We start from the raw sequence: 17,172 nt of genomic DNA, 5'->3' as shown, positions 1-17,172 counted from the left end.
TACCATCTGTCAAGTAGAATGTACCTTGATACTTAAATTTAATACTTTTGCAACTAAATTAATTTAGCTGCAATTAGAAGTCTTACCTTAAAAGCCTAAAAATCTCTTCTCAGCATTATTGGGAAAAATCACCAAAAAATTACATTTTTATGTCACCAAATTATAATTTGAGGCCCCAAAATCTTAAGAATTACTAACAGACCAAATTCTCTAAGAATAGTATATCTGATCATCTTTCCAACCACTCTTCTTTTACCTAATAATTCTGATGGTGATAATTAACAATTACTTGTAACAGCCAGGCACTGTTCTAAGAACTCTCTCTCTATATATATATAAACTCATTTATTACTCAAAGCTGGCCTACGAAATACATCTTATTATTGTCCCTATTTTACAAATGAGGAAACCGAGGCACAAGGGGATTAAGTAATTTGTCCAAGAAGTATTATACAGTAGAGCAAAGACGTGAACTCAAGCAGTCTGGCTCTAGAATGTCAACTTTTACAGAGTTCCATTGAGAACTTTGAGTAGTAGCTTGCTATAACCTCATAAGGCACTTAAATAGGTTCTATTATTATCCTCTTACATACAAGAAAACTATAATTTGTCCAAAGTCATAAAACTAATAAGTGACAAAATCAGGATACTAGCCTAGTTCGCATTACTCTAAAAACCGATTTCTTAACTATAAAGATATATTGCCTCCCGATAACTAACAGCAATGAATGCAAAACCATCAGACAAATGAGATCAAATCTCACATACAACTAAAGATAAATAGCAGTATAATATGCCATGGTGTAAACTATAGATTATAACCCCAAGAAATATGAAATATCATATTGATTGATTCCTGCTAAGTACTTCAAATAGTACCAAAAAGCAAGGACATTTCTAAAATGTATCACCTACTAAGAGAAAATACACATCTACATAAAAATAGTTTAACGTAAGAAATAAAATAACTAGTTGTAATGTAACTTTGCCTACCACATACACTAAGCAGCAAATGTAAACATACCTGCAAGGAGGCAAAACCATGGAGTCTTTCATAAGCACAGATCCAGAAAGCAGGATATACCAACATCTGGCAATAGTTTCTGAACTGTTTAAATGAATAAGTAAATAGATGAGTAAATAAATACACACATTCACATGTATATGGATTCAGTACAAAATACAAAACATGAAAAATATTCTAATGTCATAAATCATTAAAAAGTAACTCTCCTTGGAAATTTTGCCTGTTGCCTAAGGTTTCATACAGACCATGTTCATATCTTACATAATCACTAGCTTAAGATATAGGCTTCAGAAATGTATGTTTATTAGCTCTATCTTATTAATTTATATCAGTAACTTCCCATTCCTCATTTTTGTGTACTGGATCACCACATTTGATGAAGATTAACTTAAATATTGTACTACATGTGCATATTAAAAAATTCTATTTCTGGTAACTTTTATGTATATTACAAGTTTATTGTATATTAAAGACAATAATGTTTGGAATTCACAAGTTTATCGATGTTCCATCTTCATGTTCAACTATAATTTGGGTCTACCTCTTTCTCTTAAATTTTATTGACAGAAATACATTAAATGCCTACCCAATCTTTCACTTTACGTGTGTTTGAGGGATAAAAGAATATCAGATGACTTAAGTCCATCATCATTTTTAGTTCAGTTAAATCTCCAATGGAAACTGAGAATCTTGTTAGATGTTACTTTATAATCTAATCTTTTTCTCTTTCTCTCAAGTATTTTTAATTTACCATACCTAAAACTTCAATTAATTCCAATATGTAGACAATTTTAATTTTATAAAATAAACATTTCCTCTGAGCTGGAGAACTGTACATCTCTCTGGCTATCGACTTGACATGTTAGCTTGTATATCTAACACACAATTCAACCTCAACATGTTCAAAATCGACCTATCATTTCTTTCAAGCTTCATTTTTTTCGTTCTCAATGAATAGTACCATCCTCCACCCAGAAAACTAAGCCTCCAAACCACTCTACATAGCACCCAGGATGAGCTTTCTGGGTGAATCCTATTGCCTACCATAAGAAAAAAGTATCATCAAGTTTCCAGAAGATACTTTAAAGTTCTTTATATCCATCCCTTCCATCTTCACAGAAGGAAGATACAAATGGCTGAAAATCTCCTATTTAAGGTTCCTTGTTTGGAAATTTTACTTTCTAATTCTTTTGAAACATGACTTTTGTACAAGAAGGAATAAAATCAGTAAAAGAAAATTCTGCCCAAAATCAAGACAGAAGAAAGTTATGATTGGATGCTACCATAAGCCTCTAATTTTTATCTCACTTTGCTGAAACAGTCACAAAGTTGTCAGTAAATTCTACCACAAATGGAGGAGAAATCCTGAAATTCACTCCTACCACCAAGAGAGCCATGTCAGCTCACGAATCAGAAACTGTTCAAACCTTGCAGAGAATTCCACTCTCAGAGCACAGTTTGGCAATGCATCTGATGAGTAAACATAAGGAAAGTGAAAGTCTTTTAACATGCGGCTATCTCCTTTCTCTTTGCAAGCAAATGAATCTAAGAATAATCTAGCCTAGAGAAGAGTGGCATATTTAATCTTGTCAGATCTTACTCCTTTCAAAGGCTTCACACTGCTCCTAAAATAAAGAACAAAAACTATTAAGGTGGTCTCCACCTGGCTCTCCACACCCCTCTCTTCCTGTTTCTTCCTCTCTGCTCATGGCACTGAACACAGTGGTTTATTTTCACTCTTTCTATCATGATGCTTCCCAGTTAAGATCAACTATACACATTCTTTTCTCTGCTTCCACTAATCTCTGAATTTAAACTCTTTACTTAATTAACTTCCACATTCATTTTTTAGAAATTCCTTTGTTTATGATTAGCCAAATACAGATTTGGGTAACTCTTTATATTAATTTTTAAACAGCTTAACTGAGGTATAATCAATATACCACAAACTCACTCATTTTAAGTGCACAATTCAATGACTTTTATGATACTGAAAAGAACTGTGCAAGCAACACAAAGAGATCTCTTATGCCTCGTTTGCAGTCAATCCCTGCCCCAGGTAACCAATAACCTGGTCTGTCTCTATAGATTTGTCTTTCCTGGACAGTTCGTATAAATGGAATCATGTAATATGTGATGTTTCTATCTTGCTTCTTCCATTTAGCATAGTATGTTTGAGGTTTGTCCATGTTGTAGTGTGTAGCAGCATTTTATTCCCTTTTATTGACAAATAGTATTCCACTATATAGATGCAGAGCATTTTATCTATCTATTCACTGAACAATTTAATTATTTCGAGTTTTAGGCTAGTATGAATAGTGCTACTAAGAACATCTATGTACAGTCTCTGCACGTGTTTTCATTTCTCTTGGGTAAATATGTAAAAGTGGAATTACTGGGTCATATGGTAAAATTTTAAGAAACTGCCAATCGTTTCCTAAAGTGGCTATATTTACATCTGCACCACAAATATATGACGATTCCAGGTGTCACCATATCCTCACCAACACTTGTTATGTCTAGCTTTTAGACTGCAGATACTTTTTTTTTTAACATCTTTATTGGAGTATAATTGCTTTACAATGGTGTGTTAGTTTCCACTTTATAACAAAGTGAATTAGCTATACATATTTCCCCATATCTCCTCCCTCTTGCATCTCTCACCCTCTCTATTCCACCACTCTAGGTGGACACAAAGCACCGGGCTGATCTCCCTATGCTATGCGGCTGCTTCCCACTAGCTATCTATTTTACATTTGGTAGTGTATACATGTCCATGCCACTCTCTCACTTCGTCCCAGCATACACTTCCCCCTCCCCATGTCCTCAAGTCCATTCTCTACATCTGCATCTTTATTCCTGTCCTGCCCCTAGGTTCTTCAGGACCTTTTTTTTTTTTTTAGATTCCATATATATATGTGTTAGCATACAGTATTTGTTTTTCTCTTTCTGACTTACTTCACTCTGTACGACAGACTCTAGGGTCCATCCACCTCACTACAAATAACTCAATTTTGTTTCTTTTTATGGCTGAGCAATATTCCATTGTATATATGTGCCACATCTTCTTTACCCTTGACTGCAGCTACTTTTTAAAATATATTTTTAATTGAAGTAACACTGGTTTACAACATATGTTTCATATGTACAACATTATATTTCTACTTCTGTATAACCTATAGCATGCTCACTATCAAAAATTTAGTTTCCATCCATTTCCATACAGGTGATCCCCTCTACCCATTTCGCACACCTGCAACTGTAGCTATTATGGGTGTAAAGTGAATATCTCATTAATTTTTGTGTGGTGTAAGATAAGAATCTAAATTAAGTTTCTGCATATAAATACTCAATCAACCCAGCACCATTTGTTGAAAAAACTATGCTTTCCCAATTGAAATGCTTTAGTACCTTCATCAAAAATAAACTGTTCACTGGTGGTTCCTTTTTAATACTCAGTTGTGTTATACCCACATTGTGTGCACATCTTAGCTACACAGCTACAAGGCCATTAAAAAAAAAAAAAACACACAGGGCTTCCCCGGTGGCACAGTGGTTGAGAGTCCGCCTGCCGATGCAGGGGACGCGGGTTCGTGCCCCGGTCCGGGAGGATCCCGCGTGCCGCGGAGCGGCTGGGCCCGTGAGCCGTGGCCGCTGGGCCTGCGCGTCCGGAGCCTGTGCTCCGCGACGGGAGAGGCCACAGCAGTGAGAGGCCCACGTACCACAAAAAAAAAAAAAAAAAAAAAAAAAAAAAAAACACAGAAACTGTTTATAAATATAAGGGTTTATTTATGAGTTCTCAATTCTGTTCCACTTATCTATAAATCTATACTTTTCCTTGATAGCACTTAAATATGTGTAGCTATTTTAATTAACTTTCTCTCCCCCACTATACAATAAACTCATAAGGGCAAATCCCGTGTCTTCCCACCACTCTACAACAGGCTAAGCATAGTGTATAGCAGACAAACATTTAATAGTAAGTGAATGAATCAACAAATGAACAAATAAAGCTATTAAAATCCATGAATCTAGTAAATACTTAGAAATAATGACAAACGCAGGGTGCAATGAAACACTGAAGTTAATACCATTTCTCTATACCAGCTGCATATATATAATAAAAGAGATCACTGTTGCCAAAATTTTTGGAAGAAAAACAGAGAAGAATATCTTCATAATCTTGAGGAAGGGAAAGATTTTGTTTTTTTAAACAGGACATGAGAAGCACTAATCACAAGCGGAAAAATTGAGAAAGTAAGAAATTTCTTCTCTTCAAAAGATGCCATTAATAGAGTAAAAAAAGCAAGCCACACAGTGGGAGAAGATATTCACAACTTATGTACCCAACAAAGGACTCAGATATAGAATTCACAAAAATTTTCTACAAATCAATAGAAATAAGATAGTCCAACTAAAAAATGGTCAAAAACTTGAATCAGGAGATCATAAAAGAGCTATCCAAATAGCCTATAAAAACATGAAAATCATTCATCATCATTAGTAAGCAGGTAAACAAAAAACAAAATCACGAGATAAAATTAAATAAATATTTTAGATTCTAATGTTACAATCTCCTGGGACTTCCCTAGTGGCACAGTGGTTGAAAGTCCGCCTGCCAATGAAGACAACATGGGTTCGATCCCTGGTCCAGCAAGATCCCACATGCCGCGGAGCAACTAAGCCCGTGCTCCACAGCTACTGGGCCTGAGCTCTAGAGACCATGAGCCACAACTACTGAAGCCCGCGTGTCTAGAGCCCACGCTCCGCAAAAAGAGAGGCCACCACAATGAGAAGCCCACACACCGCAACAAAGAGTAGCCCCTGCTTGCTGCAACTAGAGAGGGCCTGCACTCAGCAACGAAGACCCAACGCAGCCAAAACTAAATAAATAAAATAAATAAATTTATTTTAAAAAAATCTCCTAAATTTGAGCACGTGCATTTCCAATGCTTTTATTCCTAAGAATATTCCCAAGAAGAATGAGTAAATAGAGGTACAAAGACACATGAATAAAATATTCATAGAAACTTACTATTCATAATAGGGAAAAACTGGAAACAACCCAAATATTTAATAGTGGGAAGGATAAACAAATTATGTTATTTTCACATAACTGTATACTGTAAAACACTGAAAAAGAATGAATGCAAAAACATGGAAGAATCTCCAACATTTGTGAAGTATAAAAAGCCTGACCAACAGATTTTATCTATATGAAATTCACAGAGACAAAACTAATCTAAGGTGACAGACATCAGAACTAGACTACCTTTCCAAGACAGCTGACTAGAGCCTTCTGAAGAGCTGATATGTTCTACATATTCACTGCATAGTAGTTACACAGGTGTACATATTTATTAAACTTCGTTGCACTGTACAACTTCTGTGAGCCCTATGTATATTATATTTCACAGTTTAGGAATATATTTCAATCTCCTCTACAGAAACTGTTCCAGAATCAAATGAATTTCAATGCTAACAATCTAAATTTTAAACATTAATTTAAGCTAATTATGGAAATACTTACCAAAAAAGAACTTGATTGCCACTGTATCTCTCATAGCGTGCTCTTGCAGACATTAATCTAAAATATTTTTTAAAAAGTAAAAATTTTTTAAATTATTTTATTTGAATTGTTTCAAAAATTGTTATAATTACAACAGAAAATGATCAGATCTATCACTAAATTTTTCACTAGAGTTTAAAAATATAATCTCACACACACAAATCTGCTGAATATAAATTTGCTTGCATTTAAAAATACTTTACTACTAATGCCCTAGTTTTTTCTTTCTTCTTGATACACTTACTTGACATATACTAATATCTAAATTATGTTACACAGAAAACAGAAAATAATAAATTCCAAACAATTATATTTAGAATCTGGTCCATAGCCAGAAACTTAAAGAATAGCCAGAAAAAGTGATGAGTAAGCTGGTCATGGAAGAAAAACACAGTTTAATTAAAATATTATGCAAAGTTATAACAGTTAGTGCTTATAGCACTCAAAAGTATTTTTACAAATATAATCACAATGATACAAGGTAGCAGGAGAGAAAACTCATTTTACAGAATAGAAAAATGAGGTTCGGAAAGCTTATGGGTACTGTCCATAGGAGCTTATGCCAAATCAAGAGTCTTGCTCCTTCCACTTTAATATAACACTACATCATACCATGCCCATCTCAAGCATTTGATACAATAAATATCAATACAAACTACAAAGAGAAAGTTCTGTTTTCACTAGCTAGCACTGCACTTTGCCTTAAATATTCTCATTTAATCCTCAAAATGCTGTAACAAAGGTAATCTTTTTATCCCTATTTTATGGAAGACAAAACTGCAGCTTAGATGTTAAGACTTGCTCAAAGTCCCAGGGCTAAGGAAAACTGGAATGAGAAAGGCCCATTTCTTTGCATATCCTATAAAAAGCCCCTAAATGATTTGGTCCCTGCAACTATCTATCCAAACTCATTTGAATAACTCCTTAGCATATGCTCTTAAACACAGCATCACACTTACCTAAGCTGATGTTCCCTGAGATTTGATAATATTTCCATTCCATGAAGATAAGAATAAATAGTATTTAAGTCCTGTAGAACAGAAAAGATTTTAGATTAATTTTCAAATATACTTTTTAAAATATAATGATATCCCACAATTCTGATTTTAAGCAAACAACCATTTATGACACAACTGTTAACTACAGAAGAGTCACAAAATCTCTGAATTACAATAGATCTGAAAAGGTTTAGAAGAGTTTCCTCAACCCACACAGGAACCCCTCCTCAGCATGGCTGACAACCTCTACTCAAACAATGCCAGAAATCAAAAACTCATTAATTCATATAAAAGTCTATTTCATTTCTAAACAGATGCAATCTTTCTTCTTTAGTGACCTCCAAATATTTGAAAACAGTTATCTTCTCTTCTTATAAGTCTTTTTTTTTTTTCCTCCAGATAACAAAGTCTAAATATTTGCAGGTTCCAGATCTTTAGGCATCCTAACTGATCTCCTCTGGAGATGATTCTGTTTGTCAATATTCCTCTTAAAATATGATTTTCTAAAAAAAACTCTTTTCAAACGGACTCAAGGTGGTATTAATCTACCACTAAACAAAACTGACGTCCAATGGGACAATGCTATTGTTCACTCTCTGGGGAGTGGGGAACATTTCTCTAGCCCTCATTCAGATAATTAGATATTAATAAACCCAGGTTAATAAAGTATAGTAGCATAGTATAACCTCAGCTAAGAGCAATGGCATAGCAAAAGGAAAATGTGGAAGCAAGGAACATTCCTGACAGAAAAAAGTATTTTACCACAGAATGTTGGTGCACGGTGATTATAAAGAAGCTTAAATTCTCTATGCAAAATTTACCTCCTTATTCTCTTACAAGGAGTAATGCCTTTATACCAGGACCGACTGCTCCCAAACACTACTCTCTTTGATATATAACAAGAGAATTACCAAATGACAGAGAGGAAAAAAAGAAAAGACACATAAGACAACCTTTTTCTCCAATATGCTACTAAGACAACAAGGAAGCTCTAAGAAAAAAAGCAATAATCTCTGATTCCAAAGCTTACAACTGCCAATTAACCATGATGGATTCAATGACCACACACATCTCTGCTAAATCCTTACCAAAGTAAGAGAGAAAAAGATTTTTAAGTATATATATATATATATATAAAGAAATGAATAGATTAAAAGAGGAAACCACAGCAAATGAGTCTACAGACCTAAAAATGGTCTATAAAATTCTATAAGACAGCAGATGGAGCAGTGATATGATAAACTGTACTTCCAAAGAGGGCTACAATGATATGTCTTATGCCATATGCTCTTTTGCAATGAGACCTTGTCACTCCCTCATCAAAAGTTAGGAATCTAGGTGCCCTCCTCATGGATCTGGGTTGGTCCTGTGATTTGTTCTGACCAAAAGAATGTGCCAAAAGTGAGGTCGTGTAACTTCTAAGATTCAAATACCCTGAGAGTACCAATGTTGTGAGGAAGCCCAAAATAGCCTCATTGAAAGAGAAAGGCCACATGAAACAGCACCAAGGAACCGGATATGTGATTCCTTCTTAGACCAGACCAGCTACCAGCTGAATAGAACTAAGAGAATGATCCAAGTCAAGGTTCTGTGGGGCAAAAGAAACAACCTCCTAGCCAAAACTTTGAGTTGAGGTCAGAAACAGAGTCCTGGAAAAAGTCTGGCTCATAGTGAACTCATTGAGCCTGCAGACCCACCTAATAGTCTTGTCTCTCTCCACTCCCCAAGTTTATAACTAGAATTTATTTATCTGGCAGTTAGAATAACTCCCACAAAGGAACCTATGTGGTAAAAGCTGTCATAGTGGAAAAAGTCAAGTGGAAACCTCTGAAATTGCCCCATTCCCCAGAACAAGATACTAAATAAAAGACAATATTGCTTTTCCAAAGAGGCAAAGAAGCAAAGACTAGGGCCGCCAGTAAAGGCTTAAAAGTATGCAGGGGATGGGCTTCCCTGGTGGCACAGTGGTTGAGAGTGAGCCTGCCGATGCAGGGGACACGGGTCTCTGCCTCGGTCTGGGAAGATCCCACATGCCGCGGAGCGGCTAGGCCCGTGAGCCATGGCCGCTGAGCCTGCACGTCCGGAGCCTGTGCTCCGCAATGGGAGAGGCCACAACAGTGAGAGGCCCACGAACTGCAAAAAAAAAAAAAAAAAAAAGGTATGCAGGGGTGACAGCCCTTCTCATGCATCATCTGCAAAAATCAGACGGATCCTAAAAAATGACTACAGACTGTCACAGACATAACCAAATTTTAGCTCTGGGCACAGCTGCAAGTCCCAGACACAATATTGTTGAAGGAATGATTAATTAAGCTTCAGGTATTGATTTGGTGAATGTATTCTTTGCCATTCCAGTTACTAAAGTAAAAAGTACAAGAAACACTTGGCAGTTGTGCAGAACAATATTAACTTACAGTTTTGCCTAAGGGCTATTGCAACTTTCTCAGTCTCTACCATAATATAACCTGAAGCCATCTACACCACCTGACACACTACATATGTATTTTGCTGACTGAACAGAATGAACAAGAGAATGAGCAAGGAGTGGCTGGTACCCTGGAGTCTTGGGTAACACACTTGAACTCCTGGAAGTGAGATATTAACTCTATGAGGGCTCAAAGACCTGCCATTTTAACGTTTTCAGGGGTGCAGTGTCAGGAGCATTACAAAACATCCCTTCCAAAGTAAAAGACAAACTTTTGAGACTTCAGCTTTCATTCAAGATGGAATAAGAGGAACTGGACTTACCTTCCATCTAAAACAACTAAAAATCATAATAAATAAATGAAACATTTTCCAACAGATAAGACATTACGAAAAAAAGACAGTGGCATTTGAGAGAGGGGAAACGAATTAGGTGATTCATATAATTATCACACCTTACTGCCTGGTGGTATCTTGAGAAGAAGTAGCTGGCCACCTGCAGAGTAGAAGGTAGCTCAAGTTTGCAGAGCCGGACAAAGAGAGCGCATACTACACAGAAAAGAATGTTCTGAAAACCTACAGAAGGTCTCACTTGAGTCTAGGTTGAGTACTGATCTTTCCATGTACATGAAGAAATACCTGAACTCAGGGAAGGAACCATCTGAAAAGATTAGAGTAGTGGTCCTCAATCAAGACTGATTTTGCCCCCTGGGTGACATAGTGATATCTGGAGACATTTGGGGTTGTCATAATTTTCAGAGGGGAAGGTGGGGCAATACTAGCATCATGTGACTATAAGCCAGAGATGCTACTAAATATCCTATGATGCCCAAGACAAGCCCCCAGAATAAAGGATTCTCTGGACCAAAACATCAACAGTTCTAAGGTTTAAACTTCTTGGATTAAAGGGAACAATACCCAAAACTCACACAGGGACCAGAAGAGTTATTATTCCCACCAGGGAGAGTGGAAAAATCTCATAATTCAGAACGCATTTAGTAGAGTACTCAAAAGCCTTTGGATTCAGTACTGGGCAAAATTAACACTGCACTAAATGCTACTCTGGTGCTACGTAGCATAGCTCAAAAAAGAGCCCCAAAGGGTCACATGATTTCCAAATTACCTGTGTCCCAGAAGAATATTTACAGGAAATAAAATATACCCAGCACATAAAAAAGTAAAATTCACAATCTCTGGTACTCCATTAAAAATCACCAGGCATGAAAAGAAACAGGAAAAATGACCCATAAGGAGAAAAGAAAAAATCAAAACCAACTCAGTAATTACCAGATAACAGAATTAGTACAAAAAGACATTTAAAAACTTATTGAAACTGTATTCCATATGTTCAAGAAAATATAGAAAAGATTAACTATATAAGAAGGGGCACTAAAAACAAATTCCAGAGATGAAAACAACACTGAGATGTAAAACACACTGGATGGGATAAGTGGCACATTAAGACATTGTAGAAGAAAAAATTTAAAAACTTAAAGACACAAAAATAGAAATAAAAAATAAAATACATGGGGGAAGGAGATCAAGATGGTGGAGTAGGAGGATTCACAGCTCACCTCCTCCAATGAACACATCAAAAATACATCTATTGTACGTGTACAGCAACTCTCACTGAAAACAAACTGGAGACTGGCAGAAAGGCTCTTATACAACCAAGGCTGTAATGAAAGATCCACATGAAATCAGGTAAGAAAAGAGGAGAAGCAATCAGGTGAGGACCTGTGCCCCTAGGAAGGGACACAGCAGAGGAGGGGGACTGCATGGGCTCAGAGACCCTCCCCAAACAGTGAGGGGTGTGAACCACATATTAGGAAACCCAGCCCTGGGGTCCAACACCAGAAAGATAAGTCCTCTTGGCTGACTTGAAGACCAGTGGGACTAGCAGGGGAACTGTGAGAAATCTAGACGTTGCTAGTGAAGAGCACCCACATGCTTGGTTTCTCTCAAAACAGGGTGGAGAAAGCAACTGAAAATGCCAGGTACTCTAGTTGGCTTCCTGCATCTGCCCAAACGTGCACCCTGGCTCATGCTGAGGGCCGCTTCAGCCCCTCTTGCTCCATGGCACAGCTCCCCACTAGGGTGAAGGCTGCCATACTCAAGTAGAGTAGACAGCTGTGGCAGACAGAGCCAGCTCAGACCCAGCACTGCATCTGAATGGGGTGAGGGCAACCATTACTGGCATTCGTGGGGACAGCAGATCAGAAGCAGTCTGGAACTCCAGTGTGCTGGGACTGCTCCAGTGTGCTGGGACTGCCCCAGTGTGCACCTTGAACCACATCGACTGCCCACTCTGGCCTCTCATGGTCCAGCACTGCTACCCTCTGGGGGCGAAAATGCCGAGGTTCCTGGCGGGGGGGGGTGGCGAGCACACACTTAGAGAAAATGGAACCAGCTCAGACCTAACCTTCATGACTTCTGCTCTCGAACCTTGGAAACTTGGGACAAGGATGCCAATTCCTGCCACTTGTATTTAACATAGTACTGGAAGTCGTAGTCACAGCAATCAGACAAGAAAAAAAGACATAGAAGGCATCTAAATTGGAAGAGAAGAAAAACTGTCACTATTTGCAGATGATGTCATATTTTATATAGAAAACTCTATAAAATTTCCACTAAAAAACTATTAGAATAAATGAATTCAACAGAGTTGCAGAATATAAGATTAATATACAGAAATCTGTGGCTTTTCTATATACTAATAATAATGAACTATCAGAAAGAGAAAGCAAGAAAACAATTGCATTTGAAACTGCATGAAAAGAATAAAATATCTAAGAATAAACTTGACCAAGGAGGTGAAAGACCCATACACTGAAAACTATAACACTGATAAAGGAAACTGAAGATGATATAAAGAAATGGAAAGATATCCTGTACTCATGGACTGGAAGAATTAATATTGTTAAAATGTCCATACTGCCCAAAGCAATCTACAGATTTAATACAATCCCCATCAAAATACCGATGACATTTTTCACAGAACTAGAACAAATAATCCTAAAACTTATATGGAACCACAAAAAAACCTGAATAGCCAAAGCAACCTTGAGAAAAAGAACAAAGCTTGAGGTATCATGCTCCCTCACTTCAGATTATACTATAAAGTAACAGTAATCAAAACAGGATGATACTGGCTCAAAAAAAGGACACATAGATCAATGAAATGGAATAGAGAGCCCAAAAATAAACCCACATACCTATGGTCAATTAATCTAAGTCAAAGGGGGCAAGAATATTCAATGGGGAAAAGACAATCTCTTCAGTAAGTCATGCTGAGAAAACTGGACAGCTACATGTAAAAGAATGAGATTAGGACATTTCCTCACACCATATACAAAAATAAACTCAAAATGGATTAAAGACCTAACTGTAAGACCTGAAACCATAAACTCCTAGAAGAGAACATAGGCAGAACACTCTGACATAAATCACAGCAATATTTTTTTCTGTATCCTAAGGCAACAGAAACATAAGCAAAAATAAACAAATGGGACCTAATTAGACATAAGAACTTTTGCACAGCAAAGGAAACCATCGACAAAACAAAAAGACAATTGACTGCTGAATGACAGAAAATATCTACAAATGATATGACCAACAAGGGGTTAATATCCAAAATATATAAACAGCTCATATAATTCAGTATCAAAGAAACAACCCAATGAGAAAATGGGCAGAAGAAAAAGACATGAAAGACATGTTTCCAAAGAAGATATACAGATGGCCAAGAGGCATATGAAAAGATGCTCAACATCACTAATTACCAGAGAAATGCAAATCAAAACCATAATTATATACCACCTCACTCCTGTCAGAACAGCTATCAGCAGAATGATCACAAATAACAAATCTTGGCAAGGATGTGGGAAAAAGGGAGCCCTAGTAAGGAAAGGGAATATAAATTGGTACAGCCACTATGGAAAACAGTATGGAGGTTCCTTCAAAAACTAAAAATAGAACTACCGTAAGATCCAGCAATTCCACTTCTAGGTATACATCTGAAGAAAATTAAAACACTAATTCAAAGAGGTACATGCACCCAATGTTCATAGCAGCATTATTTACAACAGCCAAGATACGGAAGCAACTAAGTGTCCATCAACAGATGAACGGATAAAGACGACGTAGTATGTGTAAGTATGTGTGCGCTCACACACACACACATATACACACACAATGGAATACTGCTCAGCCATGAAAAGGAATGAAATTTTGCCATTTGTAATAACATGGATGGACCTGGAGGGTATTATGCTTAGTGAAATAAATCAGACAGAGAAAGACAAATACTGCATGTTATCACTTACATGTGGAATCTAAAAAGTAAAACAAATGAATACATATAACAAAACAGAAACAGACTCATGGATATAAACAAACTAGTTGTTACCAGTGGGGAGAGAGGCAAGATAGGGGTAGGAGATTAAAAGGCACAAACTACTAAATATAAAATAAATAAGATACAAAGATGTAATGTACAGCACAGGGAATACAACCAATATTTTATAATAACTTTAAATGGAGTATAATCTACAAAAATACTAAATTGCTATGTTGTATGTATGATCTAACACTGCATAATATTGTAAATCAACTATACTTCAATTAAAAAATATAAATAAATAAAACACAGGGAGAAAAGATGGAAAAAATATGAACAGAGCACAAAAATGTGAACAGTAAGATAGGCATCAACTTTAAGCAGGCCTAACAGAAGTATAACTGGAGTCACTGTGAAGGAGACAAAGAACAAAAAAACAATTTGGAGAATGGTGGAAAATCTTCCATATTTGATAAAAACTATAAACTTGCACATCCATGAAGCTCAACAAAACTCAAGCACAAGAAACATGAAATAAACAACAGCAAAGATCATAATCAAATTGCTTAAAAAATGATAAAATTATAAAAGCAGCTAGAGAAAGATAAATTACACAGCGAGATCATTAGAATACAGAACACTTGAGTCAGAAACAATGCAATCCAGACAACACTGTAGTAACACCTTTAAAGTCACAAAAGAAAAAAACTATCAATCTAGAATACTATTCCCAGTAAAAATACCTTTCAAAGAGGAAGGCAAAATATTTTTCATATATACAAAGGTTGAGTCAGTCAATCACCAGCACACCTGCTCTACAAAAAATGTTAAAAGTCATTCATAAAAGAGGAACACGATACAAGATGGAAATCTGGAGCTACACAAAGGAATGAAGAAAACTGGAAAATGGTAACTACATGGGTAAATATAAATCTTTTTTCTAATTATTTAAAAGACAGTTGACTATTTAAGGAAACAGCAACAATGACAACTATGTATTATGAGGTTTATTTATGTGTACAAGTAAAATGCATCACAACAGCACAAAGGCCAGAAGGTAAAAATGGAAGTATAGTATTGTATGGTTCTTATATAAGAAATAGTATAATATCACTTGAAGGTTGATTGTGATAAGTTTAAGATGTATACTATAAACCTTAATAAATTTCACAGTTTGTAGATTCTTTTGGATTTTCTACATATACAGTAACATCTCCTGTGAACAAGAACACTAGTATTTCCTCCCCAATCTATGTATATACGTACTTTTTTTTTCCCTCTAGCTTTAATGCATGAGCTAGAACTTCCAAAACAGTGGTTGGTAGGTGTAGTCATATACTACAAACACAGCTGCTGGGGCCCCACCCTTTGAATTAAGAGTCATCATAACCTGGTAAGACACCCACAAAATGCCTATCCCATGGAAATGTGCGTGTTATTTTCTAACGTCAAGACAATTTTGTTTTAGTGGCAAACAAGGTCTGAAAACTGTTATGTCATGGCAAACAGAATTAGAAGTCCATAACTTGACCTGCCCAATGAGGGTAGGCTAGAGTCCAGGAGTCCCAGAATTTCCTGAGATCCTCAACTGAATTATGTCATAGCATTTCCTCTGTTTTCAATTCAGAGGACATCTCTGGTACATCACTGATGATGCCATGAATAGCTGACAAAGAATTAGGAATTCACTTTTCAATTTTAAAGTCTAAGTGAGAACATAATTTACAAGTTTTGAAATATACACGTGGTTCTCCAGTTCTCTGCCTGAAGAAAGTCTGACAAAGTGATGAAATTTAGATTCTAAAAGTCCTTCAAATTATCTAAAAGTTTGCCCTTTATTTGTCTCCAATTTTTGACAATTTGGCCATTTTACACACAGTTCTCCAACAGCATCTATAAATGGTGACTGCATGGATTTGAATAGAAGTATTAGGATTACTCCTATCCGGGGTTGGCAAACTTTTCTATAAAGGGTCAGATAATAAATATTCTAGGTTTTCTGGGTCATATGGTTTTTGTCACAAGTACTAATCCACTTTGCCTTTGTAGCATGAAAACAACCAAAAAAAAAAAAAAAGTAAATGAATGGGTGTGGGCACATTCCAATAAACCTTTATTTATAAAATAGTTGGTAGGCTAATTTGGTTCCCAGGCAATACTCTGTCAACTCCTAATGCATATGGTCAACAATATCTAACAAAGAAGTCAAGCCATGAATCAATACCTCTTTAGCAAATACCTCAACTAATGAGTTTTGGTGGAAACTGAGTCTATCAGATTTTCACTTTTCCAACCTTCCATAAAACTATGGCACAGGCAAATGACCCAAGCACTACCAATCACATATACTCATCATAAACTGTTAATCTAGTCATACCGAGAAGGAAGAACTATCCGGAATCCACTTTGGCAGCTAGTGGTTGAAGGGTCTGTGAACACATGCAGTGTACAGTATAGATGTTCAGCAGTGCAAGTTGTGGTATCCACTGTGTTCAGTGCTAGCAGCAGTAGTATCTTTACCAAATATGTGATAAAGAGTATGGATCATAGTTGTCTAGCCCCAAGTCTATTTCTCCAGCACTCCCAACAATTCTGTAGCTACCCACTATCCTTTTAATAAATTCCTTTTCTTTAAATTGACCAGAATTGGGTTCCACTACATGTAAGTAACAACCCTGAAAGGCTCTTATAGTAGCACCATCAGCATCACTTGGGAACTTGGCAAAAATGCAAATTCTCAGATTCCATCCCAGACCTAGTGAATCAGAATCTCTGGGAGTAGGACCTAGCTATCTGTGGTTTAATGAGCCCTACA

General features: G+C 36.4%; 1 protein-coding gene across 5 annotated transcripts in view; it reads right to left on the bottom strand.

Annotated features, from left to right (window-relative positions):
• Positions 1-17,172, bottom strand: part of RAPGEF6 (Rap guanine nucleotide exchange factor 6) — a gene marked incomplete at both ends in the record, with an annotated part of 241,187 nt that overhangs the window by 207,921 nt on the left and 16,094 nt on the right. For all 5 annotated transcript variants that reach the window (XM_079703308.1, XM_079703306.1, XM_079703304.1 and 2 more), the window contains 3 exons: positions 1,025-1,108; positions 6,558-6,614; positions 7,556-7,626. In XM_079703308.1, coding sequence (XP_079559434.1) covers positions 1,025-1,108; positions 6,558-6,614; positions 7,556-7,626 — 212 coding nt within the window. The remainder of the gene's footprint in view (positions 1-1,024; positions 1,109-6,557; positions 6,615-7,555; positions 7,627-17,172) is intronic.

The sequence above is a fragment of the Hyperoodon ampullatus genome (genome assembly GCF_949752795.1).
Source record: "Hyperoodon ampullatus genome assembly, chromosome: 4".
Classification (NCBI taxonomy): domain Eukaryota; kingdom Metazoa; phylum Chordata; class Mammalia; order Artiodactyla; family Ziphiidae; genus Hyperoodon; species Hyperoodon ampullatus.
The sequence above is the reverse complement of the archived record's forward strand: the minus strand, read 5'-3'. Positions and strand labels throughout refer to the sequence as shown.